This window comes from Porites lutea, chromosome 3 (assembly GCF_958299795.1).
Source record: "Porites lutea chromosome 3, jaPorLute2.1, whole genome shotgun sequence".
Lineage (NCBI taxonomy): Eukaryota > Metazoa > Cnidaria > Anthozoa > Scleractinia > Poritidae > Porites > Porites lutea.
The window spans coordinates 1916063-1939928 of record NC_133203.1 but is presented as its reverse complement, the minus strand read 5'-3'; the positions used below and the strand labels follow the sequence as shown (position 1 = coordinate 1939928).

The 23866-nt window shown below is 39.0% G+C and overlaps 1 protein-coding gene across 1 annotated transcript; it reads left to right on the top strand.

The window, feature by feature from the left end:
- The first annotated feature begins 17712 nt into the window (after positions 1-17712).
- LOC140929258 (substance-K receptor-like) lies at positions 17713-19061 on the top strand. Its single transcript, XM_073379062.1, has one exon. The coding sequence runs from the start codon at positions 17840-17842 to the stop codon at positions 18944-18946; it is 1107 nt and encodes a 368-aa protein (XP_073235163.1). The 5' UTR covers positions 17713-17839; the 3' UTR covers positions 18947-19061.
- The last annotated feature ends 4805 nt before the right edge of the window (positions 19062-23866 follow it).

Here is a 23866-nt window from a genome sequence, read left to right as displayed (position 1 = left end):
CTTGCATTGTTTTAAAAGACGCCATTGCGAAAAACGTTGTTGCGAACGAACATCACAGTTTTACATCTGTGTTTACATTCAATGTCGTCGTCGTCGTCGACCTACAGGCCGACTGCATCTTAAGTTTCCCTTTTCCCGCTGAAACTAACCTTCTCGTCCCAGTCTTTTCCCAGTCAACAGACGTTGTTGTCGTGAATTTTGTCGTGTTTCTTAAGTTCCCTGTTCTCGGTTTTCACTCACGTGAGAAAGCAGAAATAAAAATGGAAACCTTTAAATACAGAAATTCTAGAATCTGGGAAATGAAAGAAGACAAATATACAAAAAGCCTTGCCAAGAATCAGGTCTATGTAATAGTTCATATGCGAGATATTCGGAAAAACGTTTTACCCAAATTTATAAAGCTTTGTATGGAGACGCCATGTTTGTGTCCCTTTCAGGGGCACAAATATGGCCGCCGAAAACCAGCAGAAACATCTGTTTTTGAGTTTTCCTACTTATGCGTGAATTCTTCGCTTGAGGAACTCATAAAGATTAAAGCAATATTTATTCTAAGACAAGGAATGTTTAGATAGCAAAATTCAAAAACTCCGTAATGTTTTTAACCCACATAAGAGCTTTCCCGGCCGCCAGTCAAATGCCACGTCACGCAAAGGCTGGAAATTCAAGCGTCCTGTATCGCAAAACAAAGAACCCTATTGAGCTGAAAATTTGTTTGTATAAAGGTTTCAAGGTGCTCTAATATCACATGAAAGTAGAAACTCAGAAGAAGGGATAGTTTCTTAGTTTGAATTTTGGTGACGTCAATTGAAAACCAAGAATTATATGCAGCTGAACACCCATTTGTGGGTACAAGTTCTTTCGCAGAATTTTCGTCTTTTGAATAAGAGCACATGGCAAAAACGTAAGCAGTTGTTCACCATTTTAAGATTTAACTGGTAGAGAATGTCATGCTATGGTTGGCAGCTGGCCGGATAGGCGACATGATCTTGACCTTTAAAATCCAATTTAATGTTAAAAACCCCCTGCTCAGAATATTGCTAGTATTGATAGTAAATTCAGACGCAAAATCCTTTTCAATTCTTCATGGTAATATTAGATGTTTATCTAAAAACCAAAATCTATTGGAAGAACTATTACGCTCCCTGGATATACGTGGAATTACAGAAACCAAATTAGGTGAGAAGTCTATTTCTACTGTAAATATCAAAGGCTATAATTTTTTTCACCCGGACTCGCCAACAAACGCAGGTGGAGCTGCTTTTTATATGTAGCTAATAATCTTAAAGCTGTACCTAGGCCTGACATTGAATGTGATATAGCACTAGTTGAATCCTGCTGGGCAGAAATTGATGCTGTTGAAGGTATAAAGAAGATCATAATAGGTTTAGCCTGCGTAGCAAGCGCTTCCGTTCGGTTTCGGAGCAAAGAAATACCGAAGAAGGGGACTTTCGGTTTTGACCGCGCGAGAAATGAAACGAGAGCCTTACTTGCGCCACTTTTCTCGCGGTCTTTGACTCTCGTTCCTCGTTCTTTTCTCGTAAACCGCACAGAAACGCTTGCTACGCAGGCTATAATAGGTTGTATCTACAAGCATCCCACTTGTAATTTAGAACAGTAACAGGTTCGCAACCAACTAAATGTTATAATCAAAACAATTAATCCCAAATGAGACATGAAATTTACATCTTTGGAGATATGAACATAAATTTCCTGAAATTCAATGAACATACTCAAACTGATAAGTTCTTAGATATGCTTTATACCAATAACATCTTGCCAATCATTACTAAACCTACGAAACTTACTGATCACACAGCAATAAAATAATAAATTTTAATAATAATTTTTTTAATAATAATTTTTATTTTTTAATAAAATAAAATAACACTCATTGACCATATATATAAATTGTTCACAAAAATTTTACAGCAGGAATCCTGACAGTTGATGATAACAGATCATCGTCCAATTTTCTGCTTAGTCTGAGAACCCAGCCTACACGGAATAATAGTGATAAAAATATTTTCTAGACTACTCTAAATTTAATAAAGATCTATACTTAATAGATGATATAAAACTAGACTGTTCCGGGCTCTGAGATAGTCGGGTCCGCTGAATTGAGAAAGCGCAACGCCAACTTTTCGCGTGCCTTTTTCTTTCGCGTCTTCCCCACTATCTCAGTGCCTGGAACAGGCTAATATAAAACTGATTAGTTGGCACGAAATCCTCAACCCAAAAAAGAATCTAAATGAAAAGGTACTGTTGTTGTTTTCATTAGGAAGTCCTCAGTATTTTTAAAGCATATGTCAAGCGATGTGGCAATTATCTCTTAGTGAAACACTTCCTCTATAGATCTTCGCCGACTGTAAGAGATCCAACAACTAAATTGAATTTGCTTAAGTTCGTAGCAACAACGTGACCATAAAAAATATGAATTTCAAACATGTCCATCCTGATGGATAATTTATGCTAACTGACAACGTTGTATGCTGACCCAAGCTGTTTTAGGGAGAGTAAAACTCAAACCGATGAGCTAAATAACTGTTTGTGTTGGACGTCATCCCACCATAATTTTTTCTGCTATTTACACTGTTAGTATTAGGCGCCTGGAAATAGATTTTTTCTAATCAGATGATGTAAATAGCGCGGGGTACCGGTACGTTTGAACAGTTTGTGAGTTTGATGGCCGAAATCATTTTTTAAGGGGTAATGATATCGAAAATCACGTAGCAGTGAAAATAATGGTTAACTATACAACTTCATGTTCAGCAATTACTGCTGAGACTTCTACAATGTAGGTGTGAAAAGCGTATTTCGTCCCTGTGCCTCTACTGGCAAGCGTTTCTACATCGTGCTTAATAGGAATTGAGACTAAGGGTGGATTTCGATTGTTGCATGATTTTTTAAAAAATAGAGGCGATGTATGAAAATCGCTGGTAAACGTTTAAGACGGAATCCATGATCCATGGTCACTCTTGGTCAGTCGTGGTAACTTTTAGACACAATCCTTTCGCGGCACTGATAAGACTCTCCATCCAAAACCACGCATAATCTTCTCACGTTTAACATAAGCGAAATATCATCGAATAACTCGGAAAAACTCAGCCTATTGGCAGATAAACACCTCTGGACTTTTCTCTTACACTCGTCTTATTCAAGTTCCCGGATGTAGAGTCGGGGGATCACCTTAGCCCGGGTCAAAGTTCACTTGTAATTTTGTTCTCACCTAATTCATTTGACTCCTAAGAGCCTGTTCGCGAGACCGAAGAGTTAGTGTCCCCGGGCTTAGTGTTTACCTTAGAAAAGCGAACAATATCGTACCTTTCTGTCTCAGCCCGGATCAGGTTGATCAATCCGTTTAGCCAAATGAAACGAGAATATGATACGATATTGGGCGATGCAAACTCTGCGAATCGTAATAATTTTGTCCCATCTCAGAGCTTTACATGATGCCCTCCGGGAAGCTTGTCTCAAGGTGAACAGTAGGGAACTTAAGAACTACGACGAAGTTCACGACGACGACGTCTGTTGACTGGGAAAAGACTGGAACGAGAACGTCAGTTTCGGCGGGAAAAAGGAAAGTTAAGATGCAGTCGGTCGGTAGGTCGACGACGACGACACTGAATGTAAACACAGATGTAAAATTGTGATGTTCGTTCGCAACAAAGTTTCTCGCAATGGCGTCTTTCAAAACAATGCAAGATCTTATTTGTTCAAGCCCGTACGTCTAATTTCATTGACGATGAAAAATTTTTTGTGTTGTCTGACCTTTTCGAGTGGAAATACACCTACTTTCCATACGAAATTATTCAACTTTCAACTTGAATGAGATGACCGAGTCCCAGTGTCTGTCAGAGTTTAGATTTCGAAAAAGAGACTTTCTGATGTGATAGCTGTTTTCTGAATAAAGTTTATTTCCTCTATATTAAAGATCGTATGATTTACCTTACCTAAATACGTACAAATAAATTTATCACAATTCTCTTACGAGTTCGCTCGCTCGGCCTCCTCAGCTAGCTGTTGTCATTCTTCAAAGTAAAATCAATGCATTCATCGAATTTTCAATCAACATCGCTTGTTAAGACAAAAAAGGAAAATACCTGGATTTATGAGGACAAGAAAATGCAAAGGCCTTCAAAAATCGCTTAAAACAGTGGATTTATACCTGCCGAAGCTTGTGGATTGCAGGACGACGTGATTCTACTTTGTTTGGCGTCGTCGACGACACCACGACGACGAAATTTTCTGGTCGCGCTTGCGCAGCACAGTGTAACTCACTTCCGGTCGTCGTCGACCAAGCCGTCGTCGTGGTTCTTAAGTTCCCTAATATCTAAAAGTAAACTGCTAAACGGCACCGAAACCAGCTTTAGGCGCGCACTAATTTTAAATAACCGTCGTGGGTAGGGACAAAAAAAAAGGAGGGAGGGGGGTAAGATAGTAATTCTGTTTACTTCCACTTCCACACAAATCTCTAACCACAAAACAAGCAAAAATAAGAGCGACATAAGCAAACAACACAGTAAACAAGCTATTAGACAGGGGAGTTGAGAAAAATTACAAACTGTGTGCAAAACCCGGCCGGTTGTCATAACTCCAGGTAGATATATAAATTTTGTAAAAAGATAAAAATATCTATAAACACTCTAGGAGCGCTGAGGCGCAAGACATATATCCTGTGAACAGGCCCTCTGTTTTGGGATGGGGTTAAAAAATCGCGAGGAGAGGGAAGGAAAAAGCCTTTCCCTTCTCTCTCCTCGCGATTTTTTCACCCTTTCCCCAAACAGAGAGCCTGTTCACAGGCTACAAGACAAAAAGCATCTAAAATTCTCGTAACAGTCTGAGAGTCTAGTAAACTGCCTACCCACACCCCTGAAGGAGGGTAGATATTGTCACTAAGGGCCTGTTTACATGGAGTGGGGGACCCCGGTCTAGTGGGGTTGGTTTCTTTTGTTTTCACGCTCTGGGGGACACGAAACAAAAGAAACCTACCCCACTAGACCGGGGTCCCCCACTCCATGTAAACAGGCCCTAAAATGGTTTCTTTTATAGAGTGTTTTTACATGACGTCACAACGGCCATATCAGTGTCCCTGAAAACAATGAAACGGCGGCCATGTTGGTGTCCCAAACCAATCCTCTGGGAGTTGAGCTCTTTTCTTATGCAAACGCTTTCTTTTGTTCCAAGAAATTTACATTGATGCTGGCCACGTAAGTGAAAACACTCTATTCTTACGTTGTGTACATACTGCACATACAGCGAACATGGATTTCAACTCATGTGTTAAGTGCCCGCTTACAGGACGTCAAAACCAATTAAAGAATCATAGAAGGTTCATCCCAATCAAAAAGGTCTCTGGCGGTACTGAGAAGTTCTAACTATAGGCCATTGACTGGGAATTTTGGTGTTGGTTTTGGACAGGTTATCGCATAGATGTAAGAGAAAAATCTCACCATCTGGAGCCTCATATCGAATGATTAACTGATTTTGTATCGCTTTTTCGTGTTTACGTGTAGATGTTTTCACCTTGTTTCATGTCCAACGTAACGACGCCACCTCGAAAATTACGCATACTCTACCCGTTCCAGTCCAAGTTCATTTCTCTTTCCCAGAGTCCGCATTACCCTTGTCCAGCGGAATGGGCAACCCAACAGGGGTTCCGCTGGACAAGGTTAATGCGGACTCTGGGTACGAGATTGGTGGGACTTGATTTGATTTTCTCGCCCCGCTGCGAAAACGTGAGTACTCTAAGAAGATAATTGGAAAATTAAAGTACACCCGTAAACGCTTGTATATAATGCGACACCAACAGCTAGCTGAGCCTTTTTAAAAAACGGTGATTAATTAGGTTCATTTATCACTTTAACAGAGGACGTTTAATAGCAGCGTCCTTCTTCGTCTCTTTAGTGTAGCTTAAGAGCGTCGCGGTAAAGGCAATGTTTTATCACGGTTGGAAAAGACAGCACTTTATAAGAGTTATTACCGGTCTAACTAAGGCATTATCGAAAAGAATGTGTTATTTGAATTTTAAGCAATGCTTAATATGTTTTTTTTTTTTTTTAAATCCTATTATCCACGGAGATACTTATTTTTACAATTTATCAGCATCAGCCGAAGTTGTTAATTCTTTGGTCAATCTCAAGTCCTGAAAGCCTTACAAAATTGAGCATTAAATTGTTAAAAGCAAATAGTCAACCATTATTTTGGGCTGTTTTCTTTGATTCTCTGATGGGTTGTGTTAAAAGTAATACATGTAAATATAATTATATATTGGTATTGCCCAGCGTGAAAATATACCTGGAGGCCGGATCTTACCAGCGCTTTCCTTTGCATATCAGGTGTCTTTACTTCCTTTTAGTAAAACTCGATGCATGATAAGGAACGGAAGATATTAACGGGTCGGAAATGGAGAAAGAAACAAATCAAACTCGGCCCTTTACTATACTATACGGTACGTTCTTTTTTTTTCTTTTTTTCTTTTTTTTTAATTTACTTACATGTAATCAAATGCAAGTAAAATTAATGAGATTTTTGGATGAAGTTGCTTCAAAGAGGACTTCTTCTCTGAGATGTGGTTGGAATGCAAACAATCCACGTTAAAAGTTATCTTTTTTATACTACTTCTGCTATTGATCGCCGCGGGAAGTGTACAAATTAACGTTGCTAGCATGAAAATGGAAGATGAATCTAAAATAAACCGTTTTTATAAACAGAAGTTTAAAATTATTTTCGTTTTCCCGACAGTACAGACTTCAAGCCAAAACCACTAAAACAATGAAACAATCAATTTCTTTACCTTAAATTTTTTTCACTCTATATGCATATAAAATTTGGGACCATGGACATTGCGGTTAACTATCAACATTACAAAAAATATATACCCTGCAGACAAATCTCACTTACTCCCAGCTGTAGGTTATTTTTATCTTAAAAAGTCAAAAATGAATAATTGATTAGTGACGTTTTGTAACTAGCTGCTACAAAGACACAGAATAGTATTCTCCGAGACCTTTCACTAGCTGCTGCCGAGACGTTTAACCGCTCACTAAGCAACTTATTTGCAGTCTACGAATCTCCGTGAGTATCAGATCAAGATAGAATTCAATTCAGATCATAGTAGAAATGACGACTGAGTTCTCCTAAGAGTAGGTGGTAGTTTACCAATACCAGAATTTCGAAATTTCAATGCATCTGTCAGTGGAGGTGAGAAATTAGTATGAAATGTTAAGTACAAACATTAACCACAAAGGACTGCAAAGGACTGCAAACGAATATGCCGTCAAGAACGTAGGATCTATAAAGACCTGATCAGCAAAAATGAAAAGTAGACATATCAAATTCTGCAAGCAGAATAATGCAATGCTGATCGTACTACGTGAAAATTAACTCTTGCATGGTTCTGTCCATGTTTTAGAGGTTGGTTTTGGCCAATTCTATATTTTCTCTGCGAGACATCAACTTGACGCTTGGAATCTTGCCCCGCAGAAGACACGTGGTATGACGTGATTCTGTGGGTGTTGAGAGTTCTAGGTCAGGGCTTAAATCAGAGCGCGCGGATATTTTTCATCAGAGGCTTTCCCTGGTTGTTACGCTATACTGACGATCCCCAAAGAGGGCGAAACAGCTGTCTATGGCTACAATCCCGCTCTGTTTTGAGTTCATTCGGTGTTGTGTTGATGTCGTGCAGAGTTAATTTTCACGTAGTACGATCAGCATTGCAGTATTCTGCTTGCAGAATTTAATATGTCTATGAGATGCTAGTCGTCTTGCTGCTTGGCTAATAATTAAGGGGGCTCTTCTGCCCTTAGACAACTGACGTTCAGATTGACGAGACACAGGGATGGTAGCATCAGCCGGCTCTGCATCAGCATTAGCCTGTACACAGACGTTGTTTTATTTTTCTTTTCGTTCTTTTCGAAAACATCGGCGAGCGAAGCGAGCGCGGAAGAACGAGCGCGGAGCGCGAGAAACACTACCTCCTTGCCCTTGCGTCCATAAATCACCTGCGGTTTATATTTTATCACCTGTGCTCGACGGACTTTAAAGAGAAAAGTAGAGGGTCGCTGAACAGGCTACATCAGCAACAAAAGGTCAAACTCAATGGTTGACAAATCATGTTCGTTTACTAGTAATTATTGTCACGAATGCAATCGATCTGACGAGGCTCAAAGAGCGAAATATATTTCGAGGATTTTAAAACTTCTAGAACATTTTTATTTTTACATTTTACATTTCGTATACGTGCGTCGAATGTGGTAAAGACGTGATGTCTTATTTTGCAAGTTGTTCGAACACTTTCCTAGTCATTTACAATTTCTCAAAAACGACCGATCTCTCCGTTTCAATTAGTTTACTGGACCGATTGAGCTGCCAGCCTTAAACCGCCGTGGTTGTATAAAGGAGCAACCCACCCACCGTCTTTGTTTGGGAGGGAAGGGTGGCGTAGTGGTGAGAGCACTTCGGCTCCCAACCAATGTGACCCCCCCCCCCCCCCCCCCCCTTTGGGGACCCGCGTGTACAAATCCTGGCATTGACGCCATATGTGAGTTGAGTTTGTCATTGGTTTGGTTCTCTCCCTTGCTCCGAGAGTTTTTTCTCTTGGTACTCCAGTTTTCCCCTCTCCTCAGTCAAAAACCAACAGTTCCAAATTCCAATTCGATCAAGAAACCCGCGCACGGATATGTTTAAACGAGCTCTTATTGAGAACTCCTTACTCTCTCGTGAGTAAACAAATTTTCTTTACACTTTTTTTTTTCGATATTTTCTAATTATATTATAAAGGAAATAATGGGAGATGTAAAGAATCAACCATAAAAGGACACAGAAAAAATCTGAGCCCGCCCCAGATGGGATTCGAACCCACGACCCTCTGTGTTCTAGATCGGATGCTCTAACCTCTGAGCCACTGAGGACTCGTTAGCGAACAAGGGTCATTTTTGTGGGTTGGACTTGCGAACCGCATCTCGCAGTCACACAGTCCATCACAAGTAACACATAAGGCTTAACTGTATCACACAGTCACATCGAATCCCATCTGGGGCCCAGATTTTTTCTGTGTCCTCTTATGGTTGATTCTTTACATCTCCCTTTATTCCCTTTTTAATATTAATATCAGTGGCATATGTCTAATTATATTCACAGGAAAAACTGTATCATCACAAGGTGCTGAGCTGTCCGGTTTGATTGACAGTTATTGATATTGTTGTTCTTTTATAAATGGAAAAACACGTACATGACTGGAAACAAGACAGCTCGACTTTTGGGGTGAAATTAATTAACTTATAAATTCTTCCAAAAAAAAACATCTCGATTATATTAAAAGACAATCACTCTTAATTTTCCTGTCTTGTGCCCCTGTAGGTGAATTCAACGTCACATGTACGTGTTCTCACGTATAGTATGCAAATTCTGCACTCGTTACCTCGATAACTGATACAACTGTCCACAAGGCTTATCAGCTGTCCTCATTTCAAGCTGATCGAACTTTTCTCTTTGTGCCGAGTTTGCTATAGAGTGATCATTATATGCAGCTCAGTGAACACCAGATTGTGAGTACAGACTTTTCTTCGTTCGAATAAGAGCACATCATCGGCTTGTTCATTGCTATCTATACCTCTCAACAAAGTTAATAACTAGTTTGAAATAACAACAACAAGACTTTACTCATTACGTAACAACTGTTAGTTTTCTAAATCCTTTTAGACTGTATGTTCTGTTCTGTTCTGGGTTTTTTTTTGTTACTGTAATTTGATTGTTTTTTTGTTCGACAGGAAGTCGTATTTAAGTATTTTTCAGGCGATTTGGCAAATATCTCTTAGAGAAACACTTCCTCTATATATCTTAGCCGATTACAAGACATCTAACAACTAAATTCAATTTCCTTAAGATCGTAGCAACAACGCGACCATAAAAAATCAGGGGCACCCAACGACAATTTTCGGAAAATATCTATTCGGAAGACGATTTGTAATCTAGAATTTTCGGAACATTCTTTGTAAAATTTCTTGCTTGCCTGCCCCTCCTAGGATTTTCGAACCGTCTAAAAAATGGTGTAATCGCCCATTTTGAACGGATTTTTACCCTGAAAAGGTCACCTAGAATTTTCGGGAGCCTTCTCTCTGGCTGAAATTTCGAAAAGGTAAGTTTTGACCCCTATAATTTTCGGATCACTAGACTTTGAGCTAGGAAATCCGAACAGATGAAAAATTTTTAGGCGATAAAAATATGCCTATATCGACCGTTTGAATACTAAAATACATTTAACAATGCTGTGTTTAAGTGGTTTTGAACTATATTCTCGTTGGGTACCCTGAAAAATATGAATTCTTGATTGATAATTTCAACTAACTGACGTTGTATGCTGACCCAAGCTGTTTTAAGGAGAATAAAACTCAAACCGAATAAATTGAATTTCCTTAAGATCTAGCAACAACGCGACCATAAAAAATATGAATTTCAAACATGTCCATCCTGATGGTTAGTTTCTGCTAACTGACAACGTTGTATGCTGATCCAAGCTGTTTTAGGGAGAGTAAATCTCAAACCTATAAGCTAAATAACTGTTTGTGTTGGACGTCGTCCCGCAATAATTTTCTCTTCTATTTACACTGTTAGTATTAGGCGCCTGTTAATCAGATGATGTAAATAGCTCGGGGTACCGGTACTTTTAAACAGTTTGTGAGTTTGATTGCCGAAATCATTTTTTAAGTAGTAATGATATCGAAAATCACATAGCAGTGAAAATAATGGTTAACTATACAATTTTATGTTCAGCAATAACTGCTCAGACTTCTACAATGTAGATGTGAAAAGCGTATTTCGTCCCTGTGCCTCTACTGGCAAGCGTTTCTACATCGAGCTTAACAGGCATTGAGACTAAGGGTGGATTTCCACTGTCGAGTAATTTTTACGTGCGTACGCAAATAAATTTTACGCGCGTAAACGTTAAAGTTGAACCTCGCTCAACTTTTACGTTTACGCATGACCTTCCATACATCGCCTCTATTTTATTTACGCAAGTAAAATTTACGTGCGTTCGCACGGAAAAATTACGCGACAGTGGAAAGCAGATGAACATACCCCGCTTAGAGCCGTCTTTTTACGGCCAATACGACAAGTAAGCTTTCTTTAGAACTTTTCATTTACAGAAAACTGTTTTATAAATATGTATTTTTAAGAGCCAATGTCTGTAATTTTCGAGAATCGGTTGACAGTCGTGAATTTTTGAATTTCTTCATATTTTGCTCAAATAATCTCTATAGTACACTAATTTCAAAAATCACGTTAAAACTTGTATCAGCTTTTTATTTTTTCAGGAATCAGGCAAAGTTTGAAAAACTCTAAATCGGCGCTCTTTCGAGTATGAAATTAGCGAAAATGGAGCATTTTCTTCGCGCTCGTACATAAAAACGGAATAATATCTCTAGATGAAATCAAGTCACAAAACAGACACATATTTTTACTTTATAATTCAGCAGTTAACTTTAAATAAACCGTTTAAATGTGACTGTACCGGCCCCAAGAAGAAACACGATTTCAGCACTTTTCAAAAATGACAAATTTGACCTAACTTCACCATCGTAAAAACCCAGTTGGTACACGGAATTTCAATATGAAACAAGAACTGTATTGAAGCATATCCTTTGCTGTTGTTTGTGTTAAAATGTTTCTGGCGGCATTCCAAATGCGCACCGTCGAGAGACCAAAACCTAAAGGGTATTTTGACACCAGGAAAGCGCGTGCAACAGGCAAGTTTCAACGCTTGGAATATTAATCCTTCGCAAACCTAAGTTACTTCGACATTTAAATCCTAGTCAGAGTTGTAACGGTTTCAGATTATATTTCGGCGTTTCTGTTCGGTTTAACATGATTCCTTTCAACTGATTTTTGCGATAAACCATAATGAAGAGACGAATACGCAGTTCAAATCACAGTTGGTAGAGGGGAATATTGTCGAAATACTCGCTTGCTATAGTTTTAATCGTATTGAAACCTTAATAGCAGAAAAGTTATTTACTTACCTGAATTTAAATGCTAGACGGGGTCACAGTACCGCTAACTAAATTCTGCATCACGGCAGAATCGAAGTTAAGTTTGTATATGTTTTCAATCTGTCAACACGAGGGAAGATGACATTCCGGAAGTGCGTGACGCGTAACGCGCCGGAAAAGAAATTCCTGGTATAAGTGTTTTACGGTGCAAGTCTTTGTTGTATGTTTGTATAGCATCTCGCACATATTCAAACTTGGTTTGTGGCGTCTGTGGCCCCAGTAATGCTTAATGTATTGCGATCATAGAAAAGATGTTGTGAGTCACTTGGTATGCTCCTGACTTGTTAGTCACGTGAGTATGTAGGGCAATAACCAAACATCGACCCGACCATGCTAATGATAAAAGTAAGGTTTTCTGCATTTACGTTAGGTGATCTTTGTTTGATCCACAAAATTGGCGCATGAAAATTTGAGTTTTTCCTCACCACCTCTAAATGTTTGGTTCCGGGTAGCGGTGCAACAAATCACGTGGTACCGTTCTAGATCAACCTACTGGCTGCTCATAGAGGGGTCCATAAAGGCACTTTGATTGATGACTCTGTATGGCCTGAACTGAAAATGATATACGCAGACGTTTTCTGAGCGACGAATGTGCAGCTTTTACACTCCTCTTTCGTTTCGAAAATAGACCAGCACGCGAGCGAAGCGAGCGCGCGAGAGAGAGCCCCTTCCTCTATTGGTCAATAAATCCCCCGCGGCTTTTATTTTCATACGCAAAATCGACGATCTCCAAAGAGAAAATAGATCGACGATCTCTAATGAAAAAGTAGAGGGTCTGTGAACAGGCTACGAAGGTGCTTGCTATTAGTTTAGTGAACTTTACAAGAGGTCTCAGGTGATTATGCTAACGTCATGAAAAGTCTACTTTAGAGAAGGAGGAGGAGATGGGTGGGTTGGTTGGCATTGGATTCTCCATTAGGATCAACCCTACACATACAACAATTCATGTCTTTATCACTACATTTAGAGCTAGCAGACTTTGTTTGATCCACAAAATTGGCGCAAATTGGCCGCTAAATGTTTGGTTCCGGGTGGCGGAGAACAAATCACGTTATACCGTTTCAGAACAGCCCACTGGCCATGCTGGCTGCTCATTTAAAAAGGGTCCGTAAAGGCACATTAATTGATAACTCTGTGCGGCCTGAAGAAAATTATATACGCAGACGTTTTCTGAGCGACGAAGGTGCTGCCTTTACACTTCTTTTTCTTTTCGAAAATGGCCACGGACTTCTCGCCTCGCTCCTCGCCGCTAGGCAGTTGTTTTTGCCTGAGAGATACCACCACGAAGTAGTTTTAGCACACAAGTCACTGCAGGTGCAGACCTAGGAAAAGGGCATTCTCCATCTGAAATTTTAAATCGAAATGAAAGGCTGTTTTCAGCCTTTTATCTCTTTTCTCCGCAACGTATTTGGTTGATAGATAGTAAGTAAAATGGCTGAGGTACTTTAAAGCATTTTTTCATTTACGCGACAGACTTTGACGTTATGAAAAAGAACTTGTCAGTGAATTGGTTTATTTTCTAGCCTGCGAACAAGTGCCGGGGGGATGGTGGCGGATAGAGCCAAGTGACTACTTTTTTTTTTCAGGCGGGAGCTAACAGTACGTGCATTCTGGTCTACCCCATACTGTGTAGACCGGCCTTTAAGGGCCTCTCTTCGGGGGGCGAGGGTCAGTACAATTCGTCAACAGCAGGTTGAGGTCTCGCCAGAAGTTGCCCTTGCTGAAGAGGAGCAAAGCAATACTACTTTCAGTAATTTAAACATGTTAAATACTTGTATTTCGCTCATCAAATGTGTCCATTGTCCATTTTCGATTTGGGGTTTTTCAGGAATGTTCTTTTGCGGAGCATTGGCCAATTTTCTTTAAACAGTTTTACTCGTTTCCATTTCCCTGCTCTACCTTCATGTTGCATATGGCATACGTGTGTACCTAAATCCCTCAATTCATTAAAGAAGTCTATACGCAAAGCGGGGTAAAGATTAGTTTATTACAAGCAAAGGCACAGAAGGCTTAGTGCAAATAAAAGAAAACTAGTGTGAAAAGTTTTGCAGACTCGGCTTACTCTATTTGTTTTCTTTCTCTATTTGACTTTCCGCTGGTGACATCCTAAAATCAAGTTTAGTTCGACATGTTTTGGGAATATAAAATATAAAACTAAAAAAAAACAGTGTTAATTGTACACTCGTGCGATGATTTATCCTTGTCTGTACAGTTGCGTGACCAGACTCAAATTACACACGGGCTTTCATCACGCATCACATTCACAGCGTTTAGTCCGAGGTTAAACGAGGGAAGATTTCAGCAAACTGCGGCCACTTGCGGTTGAAACGACTGTGGTAAGTAATTCTTAGAGATGTCGAATCCCATTTAGAGCTAGCACACCGTTTCTAGCGGCTTTATTTTAGGTGCAGAAACTCGAGGTCAATATTTACAGTCCATGAGAACTTAACAGCGTTGTCTTTTTCAGCTACTTGCGTGCAATCAAATGCAGTGTTAATCTACTTAGTTCTTTTTTATGACTATCAAATTGAAAATCGTTCTTCAAAAGATTTTTAGAGCTTCCCGTAATGTGCCCCTTGTAAAACAAGCTAAATTAGCAAATACTTTTGTGTGCCTACACTCCAGGCTAGCTTGTTTTCAGCGTTCCAACGTGCGAAACTACGCTGCACGTTTCGGTGTCTCAGCGACGCACTTTTGTAATGCCGCCAAAAATTTTTTAACACAAGAAACGGCAAAGGATATGCTTTAAAATAGTGTTTGTTTCATGTTGAAATTCCATGTATCAGTTGTTTTTTTCGATGGTAAATTTAGGTCAAATTTGCCATTTTTGAAAAGAGCCGAAATCGTGTTTCTTCTTGCGGCCAACACAGTCACATTTAAACAGCTTGTCTAAAGATAATTGCAGAATTATAAAGTACAAGTCTGTGTTTTCCTTGTGACTTGATTTCATTTAGAGATATCATCCCGTTTTTATGTACGAGCGCGAAGAAAATGCTTAATTTTCGCTAATTTCATACTCGAAAGAGCGCCGATCTGGCGTTTTTCAAACTTTGCCCGATTCAGGAAAAAATAAAAAGCCGTTACAAGTTTTAATGTGATTTTTGAAATAAGTGTACTATAGAGATTATGTGGGCAAAATATGAAGAAATTCAAAAATTCACGACTGTCAACCGATTCTCGAAAATTACAGACATTGGCTCTTAAACACGAGGCCATACATCGTCTCAAATTTATCTTACGAGTCACTAACCTGCGAAGCGGGACGTATATCCGGTCGTCAGAGGCTCCCTCCGTGGAAGAATATGAAGAGTTAAAAACGTAAAGTTACAAAAGGCTTCAGTTTTCGGAAAACAAATTTCTAGCTGCTTTTTTACCCATCAATTCACCTGTCAAAACTTTGACCATTCGACTGATCATAAAATGCAGCTCAGTGAACACCCAATTGTGAGTACAGAATTTTCTTCGTTCGAATAAGAGCACATGGCTTGTTCATTGCTTTCTATACCTCTCAACAAAGTTAACAACTGGTTAATAACAACAACAAGACTTTACTCATTAACAAGTGTTAGTTTTCTAAATCATTTTAGACTGTATGTTCTGTTCTGTTCTGGGTTTTTTTTTTGTTACTGTAATTTGGTTGTTTTTTTGTTCGACAGGAAGTCGTATTTAAGTATTTTTCAGGCGATTTGGCAAATATCTCTTAGAGAAACACTTCCTCTATATATCTTAGCCGATTACAAGACATCTAACAACTAAATTCAATTTCCTTAAGATCGTAGCAACAACGCGACCATAAAAAATCAGGGGCACCCAACGACAATTTTCGGAAAATATCTATTCGGAAGACGATTTGTAATCTAGAATTTTCGGAACATTCTTTGTAAAATTTCTTGCTTGCCTGCCTCTCCTACGATTTTCGAACCGTCTAAAAAATGGTGTAATCGCCCATTTTGAACGGATTTTTACCCTGAAAAGGTCACCTAGAATTTTCGGGAGCCTTCTCTCTGGCTGAAATTTCGAAAAGGTAAGTTTTGACCCCTATAATTTTCGGGATTATATTATAGGGATCAAAACTTACCTTTCCGAAAATTTCAGCCAGGAAAAGGCTCCCGAAAATTCTAGGTGACCTTTTTTTAGGGTAAATATCCGTTTAAAATGGGTAATTATACCATTTTGTAGATCTTCGAAAATCCTAGGAGAGGCAGGCAAGCAAGAAATTTTACAACAAATGTTCCGAAAATTCTAGTTCTCAAATCGTCTTCCGAACAGATATTTTCCCGAAAATTGCCGTTGGGTGCCCCTGTGTTTTAGGGAGAGTAAAACTCAAACCGATGAGCTGAGTAACAGTTTGTGTTGGACGTCATCCCGTAATAATTTTCTCTGCTATTTACACTGTCAGTATTAGGCGCCTGGAAATAGATTTTTGTTGATCAGATGGGGTACCGGTGCGTTTGAACAGTTTGTAAGTTTGATTGCCGAAATCATTTTTTAAGGGTAATGACATCGAAAATCACGTAGCAGTGAAAATAATGGTTAACTATACAACTTCATGTTCAGCAATAACTGCTCAGACTTTTACAGTGTAGGTGTAGAAAGCGTATTTTGTCCCCGTGCCTTTACTGGCAAGCGTTTCTACATCGTGCTAAGGGTGGATTTCCACTGTAATTTTTACGTGCGTACGCAAATAAATTTTACGCACGTAAATAAAATAGAGGCGATGTATGGAAGGTCACGCGTAAACGTTTAAAGTTGAACCTCGCTCAACTTTTACGTTTACGCACGGCCTTCCAAACATCGCCTCTATTTATTTACGCAAGTAAAATTTTGGTGTGTTCGCACGGAAAAATTACGCGACAGTGAAAATCAGATGAACATACCCGGCTTAGAGCCTTCTTTTTACGGTCAATACGACAAATAAGCTTTCCTTAGAACTTTTCATTCACAGAAAACTGTTTAAAAGCTTATGTATTTTTAAACACGAGGCCATACATCGTCTCAAATTTATCGTACGAGTCACTAGCTAAACTGCGAACAGCAGACGAATTTCCGGTCGTCGCTTCTCTCCCTCCGTGGAAGAATATGAAGAGTTAAAAACGTAAAGTTACGAAAGGCTTCAGTTTTTGGAAAACAAATTTCTAGCTGCTTTTTTACCCATCAATTCACCTGTTAAAACTTTGACTATTCGTGGTCGAGGCTGTCATTTGTAGGCGGAAACAGAGAGCGAGGACAAGTTCAAGATGAAAAGCCGCTCAAATTTTTGCATGTAAATTATTAGCAAGTAATCATATGATTTTTCTCGTGTATTAAATTTAGGATAAATCAGCAATCGCAAATTTTTCAAAGACCACAAATTTGGTTTGTCTTTGAATCATTTAGTTGTGCTGATTTATCCCAAACTGCATTCGAAATCACGTGATTACCTATACAAACACGCTGAATAATTTCCCTGTCACCTGTCACAGTTTGATTACGCATTATCCGCTAATAAGCATATGAAGAAGAAGAAGAAGAATAAAATTTATTACAAAACAAACAACCCTTTCATAAATAGCGATCACATCCAACACACTGCCTACTACATAACAACTTTACCCACGCAGCTGGTTCAGTCTCGAAGAGAATGGTTTATAATTAGCCCTCTAGCTACCTCGGTGATAGCTTTGGTTACTTATTGACGATACGTAGTAGGTGGTATTTAGCATAAATTACCGACTATTATTTCCAAGAAAAGCTGTTCTTATTGTGTCATCTTGTTTGCAGAAGTTGTCGGGTAAAGACCAGACCTTCTTGTCATGTTCCCTCTAAACAGCAGCGAGTACCAAACAGTCTTGAACCTGTCTTCGACCCCAAACGAGACTTGCGTAAACTCTGCGGAGAGTTCGACGCTAGCCCAATGTATTAAAACATTCGCATATTCTCTGATTATGTTCTTGTCGCTGTTTGGGAACTTAGCTGTTATCGCGATTGTATCAAAGAACAATCGAATGTGGACAACAACGAATTTTCTGATTGCTAATATGGCTGCATCAGATTTAATGATCACTGCGTTTGCATTGCCTCGAGAAGTAGCGGAAGTCTTCATCGGCCGTAGAAGATGGCTCTTAAAAGGAATAATGGGACAGATTCTTTGTAAGCTGGTTTTCTTCCTTCAAGACCTTTCCACCGCAGTATCCATGCACAGCCTTGTGGTTATAGCCATCGACAGGTATCGAGGGATAGTTTTTCCTTTCCGCTCTCCTGTTATTACAACCAAGAATTGCAAGGTAATAATTCCCATAATTTGGGTGGTGGCCATGGGTTTACACGGGATGTATTTCTATACCTCGCAACTGACGAAGAGCGAAAGCAAGTGGTACTGCACGATAAGCTGGGCACCCAAGTTTGAGGAAAAGACACAAGTGATATATTTTACTTTTCTTTCGGTCGTGATAATTTTTTTACCTCTCTGTGTGATTCTCACATTGTACACACTCATCCTGATAGAACTAAGGAAAAGAAAGATATCTAAAAACAACGCATTAGAATTGAGAAGCCGACGGCGCAAAGAAGACACAGCCATCATGAAAAGAATTCTGATTTTAGTTCTTCTTTTCATTTTCTGCATAACTCCAGTTATCGTCTCGGGACTTGTCTTTCATTTCATATGGGACTCACTCCTTCCTTGTGACATGGAACATCTTTTTCCTGTTACAAAGTTTGTTTTTTATTCAAACTCATCGCTAAACCCGTGGGTTTACATTGTTTTAAGTGAGAGATATCGCCAGGGAATGAAAGAATTAGCGAAAAATTTTACTTGCAAAGATAAAATCCAGCTGAAACGAGCGAGTAATCTGTCATTAAGGAAGACCGACAAGAAACCCAAGTCTGCTGTAAATTTTGTAAGGATCAGCAGTTTGTAAATCTGAAAAGGGAAGTTTCCTGAGGTTGTAAACGAGTGTGATCACCCAATGACGTAATACAAAAGAACACCAAACAATACGCACACCAATATGCCCTCGCGATTACCGGTGCGATGCTCTACCAACTGAGCTATGAAGCCACTGACATTGGGAATGGGTCAATTGTGGGTTCATATGTTCCCGTGAAAGAAATGAGTGTTAATGATATATGAAATAAATCATATATGAACTGCGGAAATGAAAATATAAATAAATAAATACTACAATATTTGTTAAAACTTAATCAAAAAAGTCGCGGATTAGATGGCCTTCAAAAAATGCCCTCAAAATTATGTGTGTAAATGCGTTAATAAATCAACTGATTTGCATTACTAACAATGAGTGTCTCATATTACACCACGAAGCTTTTCGCGCAGATTTTAATTCGCGCGGTACTAAAATTGGCGCACCCAGCGCTGCGCGAATTCTAGTACTGCTCGAATTTTAATACAAGTAAGGTATTTAGAGATGTATTCTAAGCGGCGCTATAAAATTTGTATCTGTTCGGTCATCCTAGGGGAACTTGAGTCTTTCAGTGGGTTCAGTATTATTTTCCCGAAAATTTTAGATGCAATTTCACGTTTTACGAAAGTGAAAATTTTTCTATTTCCTCTCTCCGTTACATTTTTGAATCCGAAAATTTTAGGTTTTCTTTTTTCTACGAAAAATAGCCCAACATGGGTAGTGAGATGTGAAAAAATAAACTTCCGAAAATGGTAGGAAATTTATTAGACAAGCTTCGAAAATTAAATTGTACATGAATGGAACGGGTATCTATTCTAGAAATTTTTAGAAGTCCTAAACCAATAGAAAATTCTAGGCCATGTTTGCTTTGATTCCGAACAGATATTTTACAAAAATCAGTCATTGGGTGCCCCTGATATATCCACAACACCAAGAGACACCTCTAAAAAGCTACCGCTGATATTTCTGGATGTATTTAGTAAAGAACACACAAAATTCAGCACTTTCTTTCCCCACGGATGGTAACCGCGAATAGCATAAATTTGTGAAGCGCGGAAAGGAATTGCCTGACGATGGAAAGAATTGCAATTTTATGAAGTAAGTGTTATGTGTAATCAAATAGCCGATTAGAATTTCGTCCATACGTACGGCAAGTGTAAGTCAAGTGTACCATTTGATTACCTGTTTTATAGTGTCATAGAGGCCGTGTAGTTAACATTACCGTACAAGTAAAGCGTAACTGGTGCGTAAGAAGAGCTCCCGTTCAGAATTGGGTTGAGAACCCTAATTTGCTGCTTTGCACGCACAAGAAGGATTTAAACCTAATGCTTTTCCGGCGCAGGCCAGATTAAAATTAAAATTAATTGCTCTGAGTTGTAGAATTCTGTAAACACTAATGAGCGGTGAAAAAACTTCTTCTTCCTCTTTCTCCTTGCCACTCCCCTCTCGCTCCCGCTTTTCTAGCCCTCCGTCTCCCTTCCCCAGCGAACCGCTAGCTACACAGGCAAGCTAGTCCATATTAAACATCTCATCTTTTCTCTTCTTAGTTTTGTTTTATTGTTATTGAATAAGTGTGAATAAATGACCTTGAAGTTGAACTTGAACTTGTGTTCATTAGCTAATAACAACAACAAGACATTACTCATCAACAACTGATAGTTTTCTAAATCATTCTGGTCTGCTTGTTCTGTTCTGTTCTCTTTTTTTTCTGTGTACTCTTGTTGTTGCTGTTGTTGTTTTTCAGCAGGAAGTCCTCAGTATTATTTTTAAAGCATTTGTCAAGAGATATGGCAATTATCTCTTAGTGAAACACTTCCTCTAAACATCTTCGCCGACTGCAAGAGATCCAACAACTAATTAAATTAAATTTCCTTAAAATCGTAGCAACAACGCGACCATAAAAAATATGAATTTCACTCATGTCCATCCTGATGGATAATTTCTGCTAACTGGCGTTGTATCCTGATCCAGGCTGTTTTAGGGAGAGTAAAACTCAAACCGATGAGCTAAATAACTGTTTATGTTGAACGTCACCCCACCATAGATTTTCAGAAATAGATTTTTGTTAATCAGATGATGTAAATACTGTAAATTGCGCGGGGTACCGGTGCGTTTGAACAGTTTGTGAGTTTGATGGCCGAAATCATTTTTCAAGGGGTAATGATATCGAAAATCACGTAGCAGTGAAAATAATGGTTAAGTATACAACTTCATGTTCAGCAATAACTGCTCAGACCTCTACAATGTAGGTGTATTTGTCCCCGTGCCTCTACTGGCATGCGTTTCTACATCGTGCTTTATAGGAATTGAGACTAAGAGTGGATTACCACTGTTGCGTAATTTTTTGAAAAATAGAGGCGATGTATGAAAATCGCTGGTAAAAGTTGAAGACAGAATCCACCAGGGGCAGCCAACGACAATTTTCGGAAAATATCTGTTCGGAAGACAGTTTGAGATCTAGAATTTTCGGAACATTTATTGTAAAATCTCTTGCTTGCCTGCCTCTCCTAGGATTTTCCAACATCTAAAAACTGGTATAATTGCCCATCACCTATAATTTTTCGGGAACCTTTTTTCTGGCTGAAATTTTCGAAAAGGTAAGTTTTGATCGCTATAATTTTGGGATCACTACACTTTCAGCTAGAAAATCCAAACAGATGAAAACTTTTAAGGAGATAAAGATATGCCTATATCTACCGTTTTTAAGATTATGCGTGGTTGTGGATGGAGAGTCTTATCAGTGCTGCGAAAGGATTGTGTCTAAAAGTGACCACGAATAACCACGAGTGACCATGGATCAGGGGCACCCAACGAAAATATATAGTTCAAAACTACTTAAACAGGGCATTGTTAAACGTATTTAACTAATTCAAGAATCATAGAAGGTTCATCCCAATTAAAGAGGTCTCAAGCGGTCCGGGAATGGGCAACAGCGGCGGCGGGGGGGGGGGGGGGGGGGGTGCTTGTGTTCCATGTGTTACATGTAATGCAAGTAAAATTAATCAGATTTTTGATGAAGTTTCTTCAAAGAAGACTTCTTCTCTGGGATGTGGATGGAATGCAAATGAATCCAAGTTAAAAGTGATCTTTTTTATACTACTTCTGCTATTGATCGCCGCGGGAAGTTTACACTGTAGTAACGTTGCTACAACCACTTGCAAAAATTTGTGAGACACTCCCACAAAAAACGACCTTTCTTGCTTCCTCCATGTCGCTCCTGGTCTCCATCTATATAATATTGTGATTGCCATATAATTCCATTCAGTAACATTTGTAAACGTGAAGAAGGCTGGTATGGCCAGCCGAAATACTGTTATAAAAAAAACAATACAGGTTGTTATGAATCAGCTTTGCAGTTAAGTCTTTGGACTTCTCGTCTTTTTCTTTATATTTTGGCTGATTAGATCTCTTTTCTAGAGATCCTGAACGTTTACAACTAGCAGGATCTTCGTCCACGGTTTTTGCAGTTAATTTAATCCTTTATTTCTGTGAGATATAATACTAACCTCCCTCCTCCCTCCCATTCAAAGTTGTTCCTCCAACATTGAGTATGGTCTTGTATTGCTAGCAACTTTGATAACATGTTGATAAGGGCTGGAGGGGGATCACAAGCACAAGATCATGGACAGGCCATTTATGCCAAAATACGGTACAGTGTCTCAAGTACTTTTGCAACTGGTTGTAGCATGAAAACGGAAGATGAATCTAAAATAAACCGTTTTTATAAACAGAAGTTTCAAATTATATTTGTGTTCACGACAATACAGACGTCAAGCCAAAACCGCCAAAGCAATGAAACAATTAATTTCTTTACTTTAAAATTTTTTCTCACTTTATATGCATGTAAAACTTGGGACCATGGACATTGCGGTTAACTATCAACATTAGAGAGATTAAACGGCAGACGTGAATTTTTACCACTTGACCAAGTTTTCCCCTTATTTTCTGTTTACTTTTTATTGCTTCTACACAAAAATAAGTAGTTTTATGCCAATTTTAACCGTAGGAATCCTTCTCGACTGTTTCTATCTGCTTATTTTCTATTCTGAGAAATTCTCAACATGAGTCTGACGTTTGCCGCAGTTTGCGGTAAACGTGAATCTTAATCTCTCTAATACAAAAAATATATACCCTGCGGACAGATCTCACTTACTCCCAGCTGTAGGTTATTTTTATCTTACAAAGTCAAAAATGAATAATTGATTAGTGAGGTTTTATAACTAGCTGCTACAAAGACACAGAATAATAATCTCCGAGACCTTTCACTAGCTACTGCCGAGACGTTTAACCGCTCACTAAGCAACAAGTGCAGGCTACGAAGCTCCGTGAGTATCAGATCAAGACAGAATTCAATTCAGATCATAGTAGAAATGACGACTGAGTTCTCCTAAGAGTAGGTGGTAGTTTACCAATATAGAATTTCCAAATTTCAATGCATCTGTCAGTGGAGGTGAGAAATTAGTATGAGATGTTAGTCGTCTTGCCGCTTGGCTAATAATAAAAAATTAAGGGGGTTCTTCTCCCTTTAGACAACTGACATTCAGATTGACGAGAGACAGGGATGGTAGCATCTGCCGGCTCTGCATCAGCATTAGCCTGTACACAGACGTTGTTTTATTTTTCTTTTCTTTCTTTTCGAAAACATCGGCGAGCGCACGAGAAACACTACCTTCTTGCGCTGGCGGTCCATAAATCCCCTGCGGTTTATACTTTATCAACCGCGCTCGACGGACTTTAAAGAGAAAAACAGGTGACATGCAAGTTTAAGAGGAAAAGCCACTCAAATTTTTGCATGTAAATTATTAACAAGTAATCATATGATTTTTCTCGTGTATTAAATTCTGGATAAATCAGCACCCGCAAATTTTTCAAAGACCACAAATTTGGTTTGTCTTTGAATAATTTAGTTGTGCTGAT

What these genes read in the sequence shown, in the direction of transcription:
- LOC140929258 (XM_073379062.1), top strand. Translation starts at nt 17,840, where the DNA reads ATGTTCCCTCTAAACAGCAGCGAGTACCAAACAGTCTTGAACCTGTCT.